This window comes from Phalaenopsis equestris, unplaced genomic scaffold (assembly GCF_001263595.1).
Source record: "Phalaenopsis equestris unplaced genomic scaffold, ASM126359v1 Scaffold225361, whole genome shotgun sequence".
In the NCBI taxonomy this organism is placed as follows: Eukaryota; Viridiplantae; Streptophyta; class Magnoliopsida; order Asparagales; family Orchidaceae; genus Phalaenopsis; species Phalaenopsis equestris.
This window is the reverse complement of record NW_018243408.1, coordinates 276,179-286,602: the sequence shown is the minus strand read 5'-3', so window position 1 is coordinate 286,602 and position 10,424 is coordinate 276,179. Positions and strand designations below refer to the sequence as shown.

At 31.1% G+C, this 10,424-nt stretch overlaps 1 protein-coding gene across 1 annotated transcript in view; it reads right to left on the bottom strand.

Annotated features, from left to right (window-relative positions):
• Window positions 1-2,255: 2,255 nt before the first annotated feature.
• The window catches only part of LOC110037815 (E3 ubiquitin-protein ligase RNF4-like), a 30,286-nt gene continuing 22,117 nt past the window's right edge, over window positions 2,256-10,424 (bottom strand). Inside the window, exon 4 of the mRNA XM_020742537.1 lies at window positions 2,256-2,791. Coding sequence (XP_020598196.1) covers window positions 2,552-2,791 — 240 coding nt within the window. The 3' untranslated portion in view covers window positions 2,256-2,551. The remainder of the gene's footprint in view (window positions 2,792-10,424) is intronic.

The window sequence follows — 10,424 nt, the reverse complement described above, 5'->3', positions numbered from 1 at the left end:
GGTTCCAATTTATAAAGATAAGAGGAAGTCCTTTTGTTTTATCTTTCCCTTTTTTTAATGCATATGATTACCATATTTTCTTAGACCCATATTCGCATCTTCAGAATGTTCACATCCTTTATAGCCTCAATTTCAATAGTCTCAACAGAATGTACTTCCTTAACTTCAAAATCAAACATCTCTTTTATAGTTTTCTTCATTTTTATCTTCCCCAATTATATTAAGCCTATAAATATCTTTTTGATTGTGTAAACTTCTTAAATAACAATGATATAAGAGAAGGGTCTACCATGCTCTTGATGGATTGTCCTTTTTTTTTGTTCTCCTATTATGATTTATCTAATCAAATATATAATAATACAAGCACTTCAAGAGATGTTCTTTTCATAATATAGAAGCATGCTCAATAATAAAAGAGTGTCCAAATTTTCATAAGCTTATATAGACATTTTCATACCCTCTAAGCACATTTGTAGCACTTCAAAAAATGCAAAATATAACATTAAAAATTTATTCAAATCTCAAAAAGTTTTCTCAATCATTCATGAGGATTATTATATTAAATAATGACTCATCTCAGTACAACTAACCAATCTCTCTCGGGTTTTTCTTTGGAAGAATCCTCCTAATTAAAAGTCTACAATTCACTGATTTATATCATTGATATATATTTATTCTTGATTACATTGTTAGGACTTGCTCTAATCTAATTAAGTATTATTATCATTAATCTAGAAATTTTTATCACAAGATGATAGTAATTATAATGCAATATGAAGTTTTCTTATATATGATTAATTATTATGTTCTATTTATTTCTTATAATAGGAGTGTTATCTGTTTTATGCTCCACATTGTTTCAACTAATATGCTTAATAATTCTAATATGGAATCTTTGGCTTTAGTGTATTTATCATCTTGTTTCTCCTAACAATCATGGTGGTTTTCCTATACTTAAAGGGATTCACCATTATAAATATCACATAATAAGCTTTTTAGGGGTTTACATGCACACACAAACAAGGCTTACTCATAAAAGGGTTATATACTCATCATGAAAGATGGGTCTAAAGTAGGTTACGGGCTCAACTAAAGGAAATTGTTCTATATTTTTTCCATCTCATCTCTACCTAGTCTCTCTCCAAAATATTTATATCTAATCATTGAACACATGTGTTATGTTAAATTTCTCTCATATATTGAACATTCCTCCTCATATAATCTCACAATGTGTATGTACTTAACTAAGCAAGCTTGGGGGCAAGATTTCTTACCCAACTGTTTTTAATTGAAATACCAAAGGGCTTAGCCTAATTGAAAGAGTTTCTACTAGTAGAGATATTTGAAAAAAAAATATATAACCCCTCTATATACTGGGAGAAGGTGTATATTAATACAAAAGAAAAAAAGAAAAAAGTTTCAAGTACTGGGAGAAGGTATACATTAATAAAAAAGAAAAGAAAAAAAAAATTGGTTATTGTGAGCATCCATGGTTATGGCAGTACGAGAAAGTTAACATAGATGGAGATGGCATATAGTCACATTAGATCTTGAAAGATTTATATATAAATGATCAGACATGACATTCAAAGAAAAATATACTATCTCAAAATATATAAATATTACCTTAGAATGAATCTAATCACTCGGATGATGAAAATCTTTGTGATTCATGAATATACAGAACTAGAATTTTTCTCTTAAATGAAAGATATTAAGCCTCAAAATTATTTTAACCAAACATTTGCTACTGTAGATTAAACGAAACAGACTGAAAAATAAAGATTTGTTAAGGTCACAACAACTCGGGAAATTTAAAATTTTAATCAGACGAATCAAAAGTTAGGGCTTGCTTAGGATCAATTTTACTTAATTATTTTTTTTTTCTTTTTGGTTTTTTTTTTCCTTTATTTTTAAAAATATGCTTTTTAATGTATTTTTAACATAGTTTTATTATTATTATTATTTTTAAAATAAATAAGTAAACATATTTTCTGAATACTCAAAACAATTTTTTTTAGCTCCATTGCTAATCACCAAATGAAATTGAATTGGCATTAGACAATTTTCTTAGGCATATCAAGAAGGCAGGCCCTTGAGATAATTACTTGTCAGATATTAAGCAAAGAGCAGACTGAAGACCTTTCAATGAACGCCATTGGCTCGACTAAATAAATTTTAAGGAACATTTGCACGCCACAATTCTTACTAACTGATTGCCAAGGATGTGCAGAGTCAAATATGAATCCCATTCACATATAAATGCATTGTTGCAGCTTTCATAGTGTTCAGTTTGATATAACAGGGGAATAATCCTTCAACAAAATATATATATTAAACTAAGAAATTAAGTTACACTATCCCGTACAGAAATACTCTAAAAGCCCCCAACCCCCTGTACTGTCGGTGGTAAGGGAAGAAGACAACTGCAATCTGAATGAAAAAAAAAAATGTATTGATCTCCTTCAAACAAACAAATTATACCGAGGTTCACCATGCAAATCCTAAAGTTATTCATCAAATGCTGATAAGAAAATACAAATGCGCAAATTCAAGTACTAGTTGGAAGGAACAACCTATGGAAGTTGCTCGCTGTGAGTTTTCTCCTGCAAGTGGGACATTTTTTCTGGGACTGAAGGGCTTGCTTGATACAGGCTTGACAGAAAACATGACCGCATATGGTCGAGCATGCATCGATCAGCGAGCTCATACAAATGGGGCAGCTGAACACAGGCTCCTTCGGCACCACGATTTCAGGCTCGCTCCGGTGGTGGTTCGCCGATTTCTTCCTCTAGCAGGAATCGCAAAAAACAATATCAAGAGCATAACATGAAAAGCTTGGCAATATGAAAGAGATGATTTAAAGAAAAAAAAAGGGGAAATTTACATACATAACACAATTCTTATGTATGTACTTATCTGACACTCAATGTTTGTTATTTATATTTATAACAAATTGCTGTCGTAAATCTATCAATGAAAATGTGTAATTCACTTTTTTAAAAGATAGTGACGGTGGTATTTTTAAAGTGATGTTAAGGATTTGAGTGATATGCATCTAAATATGAATGTTTAAGTGTTACAAATATAAATACATAAGAATTGTGTGGTATGTATATAAATGCACCAAGAAAAAACCCGCTCGGATGAATCCGGAAATTTCTGGAAACATGGCGCTAAGAGATGCCAATGAACGATGATGCTAAGAGAAACATGAAGACTGTAAAAATGAGTTTAAATGAGTTCTTTATAGTCAGCCATCCTCGAGCATGAAGGCATCTGTAAATTTAAGGCAGCAGTGCTTCAATAGACATATGTCGCTGCTAGGGCAAGTAAAGTGATATTGCAAATTTAATCTAATAAAATCTGGCCTAATATTTTCCTAATGAATCCATAGGATTTCTCAACCCCAAGTCTGGATCAAATTTGTGTTGAAGCATAGTTCCAACCTAATAAATTTCTCATGCTTAAATTGAGGGCCAAGTAAGACACTTGGCAGTTGTATGGAGCAAGAGATTTACAACCATGTTGAAAGATTGCAGGCTATTAAAAGTCTCTTCAACCAGAAGGAAAAAAATGGGCAAAAAAATAACTAATCAAATGGCCACAAAAATGGTCGTGTTTCAAGTTATTGTTGACAAGATGACACAACCAATACCACCATCTTCTGCTCCAATGCCACCTTTTGAGATAGAAGCACAGAAATCTACTAGAAAACAAGCTATACAGAGATAAATCAATCAAGCTGAGGCAATCACATGAACAAGGTTATGAGAAGATCTTCCTTTCAAAGTAAAACCAAAGCCGAGCTTCTAAAAGCATATTTCTTGGTTTGCAAATATCCTCACAGGGAGAAAATTGCATTTACATGAAGTAGTTCTCATCTGCTTTGCTTTGGCTGAATTCACATTCTTAAACCTATGATCTGTTAACATTGACATTGCAAAGCTTAAAAGATAGTTAAAACCTCAATAATAATTTTAAGAAAATGAATCCAATGGAAGAATTCAAAGCAAGAGGACGAGAAATGTGTGAGAATACACAGAAAGAATTTTGAAAGCAGACAACTGCTTCAGAAATTTTGTTGAATGATTATTTTGTACTGATGAAATATGTAGTAAGGCTCCACAAAAGGCTTCATATGGAGTTGAAGTGTTTTCTATTTTTTGACGTTGTTGAATCTAGCACAGAAGCAATTACACTAGAAAAAATAAAAGATTATTTCCATCAACAAAAAGCTCGCCTTACAATTGTAAAAATGTAAAAGGTGGAAGATTTAACTTCATGAAAATAAAGCAATAAGCCATTGTGTTGTTATTGTGAAAAGCCAGGACAGAAGGTAATGGCAATCTGAAAATATATACTCATCAGGTATTGAGCGCAAATATGTTACTTCGGTTGTATTAGTTTCAATTTTCTTGGGTAGTTTAATGTGAAACATACCAATGATGAGGTTCTAATTCATGATGGGAAGTGTTAATGTTATGGATTTGGTTTACTACTTTAAGTCATTTTGATTCAGCCCTTGGATGGTCTTATTCATAATTCCATGTGTTTTCTAGTAACTTGATCACCTTGATATGTTTATTTTATTACTGCATGTCATTTTGATTCATCACTTGGATTTCAAAATTTAGTTGTTTCCCCAGTTCAGCAAATGGTAAGTTCAACATATTTTCTATTGAAACACTACTCCCATCTATGGCTTTCAAAAATATCTTTTATTGCTCTTTTATTTCCATGTAGTCTTTCTCCATCATCGGATGGTGGCACAATAGATAAAGCGAGCAGTGTTGTTACCTTCTACAAAAAGGTGTGCTCCCCGCTTTCATCTACACCTTGTAACCAAAACATTGCAAGAGGGATTTGGAAAATGGAAACTTATTACTTTTACAGAAACTAAGATTGGAAGCTTATCATCATTTCTTTTGGAATCAATTTTCATTAATGTTAACTTGCATCATTGATCAAATCATGGAAGACTCTATGGATTTATTTATTTTGGATCTGTTGATTACAAATAAACCCTTGAGGCCTATAATATTGAATGAATAATTTACTGAATAAAAAAGTCCAATTTCTCCCTCAAACTTAGGTGCTCTTTGAATGTGAAGCCTTCAAGTGTGATTCAAAGACGTTCTTCTTATACTAGAGCGAAGCCTAAGTCTTCAAACTGGTGATTTCTATCATTGTCCTTCAATATAAATTATTTTGTAATTAGCATATGAGTGTGGCTAAAATTATCTAAGTTTGTTGCAAATTGAATTTCATGTTTATGTTGTATATATTAATCGATGTAAAATTCTATATTAATTCTTAAATTTCATTAGAAAATTTTCAAGTATCATTAACTCTTATAATAAAATTTAAAACAAATAAATTTGATTTTACATTAAAAGAAAATAATTTTAAAATATTTCTTTAAATGTCACTTCAATTTTTTTTTTTTTTTCTTACCATCTATTTGACTTCAAATGGCTTGAATGTACTACATTAAAATTATTGGGAACACTCAAGTAATTTGGCATAGAATAGCAAGTGAAACCAAACCTAAATAACCAGATCTAAATTTAAATTTAAAAGTTTTAAATAATAATATTTGTCATTGGTGAATATAAAGATCAAGAACAAATAATTAAAAATTTTAAACACTATAAGGCAAAATTGGTGTAAATGAATACCAAAATAAGTTATAGTAATCTTGTTACAAAATGTTATCTGCCTCCTAAATTATCACTATATGTTTCAATAAAGATCTTAGAAGCAAGATTGAAAATGAGCACAGCCACAATTTTCCAAAAACACTAGCTGAGCCTGAGGCCTTATCTAATTCTTGGATCATTAAGGCATCTTATAATAATTTTGTAAGAAATACCACACCAAGGATTAAATTCCCTAAAAGGTCATCATCATTGACGCCATGCAAAGTTGAATCCAGATTACTTGACGAAATGGAAGTTTCCAAATATCTTTGTAAAAAAGAATTAGAGAAGATGTATAATTACAATTAGATTATTTTAATATTATGGAATATGAGTATGTACATTCCTTAGAACATGCTCATGAACTTCAACATAAACTTGAGCTAGGGTTACAATCCAATTTTAAATTTAAATTTGAGCATGAGGTTAATTGTGGACTTAAACATGAATTAGAAAATGAACTTGAAATATAAATGGAACCTATGACCTACGATTAAATATGAACCTAAATTACAATTTGAACCTTAATGGTTGGAGTCTACTAATGATTATGAACCTAAACTTCTATGTGAAATTAAATACTCTTGAACATGAACCAAAACTTCGAATATAAAATGGATCTATTATTGAACATGAACTCGGGCTTCTAAAAAGGCAATAAATTCGCACTTGAATGTAAAACAAATTATATCATATATACTATAATCAATGAATCCGTTGAGCAAATTGATAAAATAATTCATGAGATATTATTTGTGGATATTATTTCTATGATAAATATTTAGCCCAAGTTTGATTTTGTTTTAAGTTCTTGCTTTCAAGATATACATGTTCATAAAATGGAAGTTAATTAGGAAAGTAAAATTTTAAGAATATTTCAATCAATTTGGTAATGAGTGGCTGAGTGCCTGAACAAAAAACTTGAATTCTAAAATATCATATTTTTTTAATAAATTTAGAAGTGCAGAAATCATCACCCACTAATATTAAGTAATCTGCTAACTATTTTAAAGAGGTTGTCCATAAATATGGGCATATCATATTTATGTGATTTTTCTATTTTCAATTTTCTTTAGGACATGTGCATGCATACCACACAATTTCTATGTATTTACATATCAAAAACCTAAGCTTTGATTTTTATATTTATTACACTCAAATCTGACATATCACATCAAAAATACCATTACTATTAACTTTGAAAAGGTGAAACACATCTTTTTCATAAATAGAGTGCAATAAATGTAAAAAACATTGTTTGGGTATTCAATATGTAAATACAAAAAATTTGTGCGGTATGTATGTAAATATTAATTTTCTTCATTATCTCATCATCTAAGAATAGGTTATAGATCATTACTAATCAATCTGATATGGATTATGTATGATAGCTACTTCTTATGTTTTTAAGTAGTTTTTTTGTTCTTTAGTTTTGCTTTTTCTAAGTAGGGGAATTTCGGAAATTGGCTGGGCCTAAGTGGTTCCAAGTGTTTCCCATAAATAACCATGATTAGAAGGGGAGAACGGTCAATGCATCGGTTTTTTTTCTCAGATTTATCCTGGTTGGGAAGGTTTTCCCTTTTTTAGGGTGAATACCCCCAAAATTTAGGAGAAGGTGAGGATAAGGAGATCAAAGTGCGTTCCAAGACCTTGCCAATATCGGTTCACCTCAGGTCCTACTCCTTTTTTCCTTGAAACCTAACACAATCCAAGCATCCTGAGCTGGAATCAACCCACTTCATGCAAATATAACCTACAGTTCTCTGTTTTCCATCCTTTCTAGAGTACGTTCATAACCTGTTTTTCTTTTTTCAGTTTTCAGTCATTCTAGTGTCTTCTCAACGTCCCAGACACAGGAGAAGTAGCCTGAAACCCAGAATTCTGGTTCAGAAAACCAATGCCAGCTGACAGAAATGAGGGTCTCGGGTTCCTATAGTGGGACAGATTCCAGCCCATGTGTTTCTCGAGACAATTATAAAGACTGGAAAGCTAGAAATTCAAGAATCCCTCCAACATTTAGACACGGTTGGCCATCAAGTAATCCAAGCCTCAAGAATTTACTCGAGCAAATGTAATTGTTGCTGTCTGAGGCATCAATCATTCCTTTGATCATAGGTGAAACCCAGAATTCTCCTTAATAGTTCCAAGGTATGAAAAGCCTTGGTTAAATCACAGACAGCCAAAACGTGATTAGGAAGAGGTTTGGATGACACTCTATATTGAATTCAGAGACTGTTCCAGGCCCAAATCCTCTCCAGTAATAACGTCTTCTGTATTCCTAGCACCCTCCAATATAAAATTTAGTGGCTCTAAGAACAACCCAAGTGCTAGAAGTAGTTGTATTTGCATTCAAAATTTAGAGGCAATACTTCTATGGGATTATATGTAAAATTCTTAATGCTCACTAGAGTTTAAAAATATGTATTAGCTCAAGAAAAATTAATCTTAAAAATTATGATTTAAATATTTAGTATCATCCTGAAAAGATAAATGTTATTGGAGATGCACCAAACAGGAAAGCTTCAGGTAGTTTAAATTGGTTCATTACTCAGCAAAAATAGTTAATTAAAGATATGAAATGACAAAAATTATTAGTGATTGATTTATAATTTTATTCAATCAGTTGACAGTTCAGTCAACTTTAAAGTGCATATAATACAAGATTCATTTGCCAAGGATATTACAATTCAAAAAATCTTAAATCAATTCAGGTCAATAGTTAAGAATACAAGATTGGTGAAGATCAATTTCTAAACTACAAAGGCATGATTTATGTTCCAAAGGTTGATAATTTGAGAAAGCAAATTCTAGAGAAACATATAAATAAGGCTATACAATACATTCATAAGCAAATAAAACGTATCAAGAACTTAAGAAAACATTTTGCTGACCATGAATGAAAAGGAATGTTACAGAATTTATGGTCAAATGCCTTACATGTCAGTTAGTGAAAGCAGAACATCAAAGGCCCGGTGAACATTTACATACATTGTAATATAAGAGTAAAAATGAGAGGATATGACAAGATTTTGTGATTGGTTTACCTAAATCAAAGCAAGGGCATGATTCCATATGGGTTATTATAGACATGTTGCTTAAATCTGCTCCTTTTTTTACCAACAAGGCAGATAAGTCACGTTTAGAAATTAGCAAAGAAGAAAGTGAATAAGATTGTATGGCTACATGGGTACCAAAATTCATAGTTTCAAACAATGATGGCAGATTTACATGCAGATTGTGAAAGAAATTTGAGACATTGAGCACAACAAATATCCAATTATAAAAAATATATATATTTAAATTCTAGAGCATTTATTCCGTTTATGTATGTTAATTTGGTGGAGGATAGGAGACGCATATCATTAATAAAATTTGCATATACTAACAATTTTCAACCAAATATTAAAATGGCTTTATATGAAGCTCTTTATGGAGAAAAAAAATGCAGAACACCATTGTGTTGGGCTGACACGGGAGAAAAGAAAATCATTAGTGCAAATTTTGTGCATGATGCTACTGAGAAGATCAAACTGATCAGAGATAGATTAAAGGTTGTGCAAGATAGACAATGAAAATACTATGATGTTAGACACAAATGAATGGGACTTGAGGTTAGTGAGTTTATTTTTATCAAAGTCAATCCAATGAAGGATGTGCAATGCTTTAGCAAAACAAGGAAATTAAGTTCATGATATGTAGGGCTATACAAAATTATTGAGAAGATTGGAAATATGACTTCTAGTGTATTTCATATTTCATCACATTGAAAGTATATTGCTAATGAATCAAGTAGATTTCTTGCAGATTCAATTGATATACAACCTTATTTGGCTTACATCAAAGAACCTTAGTGGATATCAAAATATGATGTTAAGAGGCTTCGTAACAGAAAATTTTTATTTTTAAACAGTCTATGAAAGCATGTCAGAAAAGAATGCTACTTAAGAAAAAAATTCAGTTATACAAGAAAGATATCAACATCTCTTCTATTAATATATATTTTCTCTCATATGAATTTTCAAATTTTGAGAACAAATTTTATAAGAAAGGGAGATTGTAATAAGTGAAAATTTTGTAATAAAAAATAAATAAATTAGAGGAGCAATTGCTTTGGTTCGCCGTAACTGATGAATATATTTTGCTAATTAGGAGACAAAAGAGAACGAGAAGACTTGTACAAGGAAGAGCGAGGCAAGACGAGAGCAATTGAGATTGACAAGTACAAGGGAGACAAAGTTGAAGGAAGTCGATTCACAAGAAGTGCCAGCTAGAATGGTGGATGACGCTTTGTGCATGAATGAGACAGAGAAGCAAACGACGATGCCTGGAACAATTGTGTTGAGTGTCACCAATAGTTAGTCGCATCCAAAAGTAAGCCGCGACGTTGTTGAAGCAAAGTGAGAAAGGAGGCCGCGTGTGCGAGAGGTTACAATAACAAGTTGAACCGAATTGGACAAAATGAGCGGGCTAAAAAAATTAAGGTAAAATTAGGTTGGGTCTTTTTTTTGTAATTTCAAATTATTTCAATTTAATGTTTATGGATTATTAATATTAAATTTCACTAAATCATGTAGAAATTGAAAGTTGAAGAAATTTATAAATTGAAAGATTTAAATAAAAGATCTAGATCGTGAAATTTTGCAAGAAGACGGATATTGAGGCGAAAAGTTTTAATTGTAATTCTTAATATACATACACACATATATATATATATATATGTGT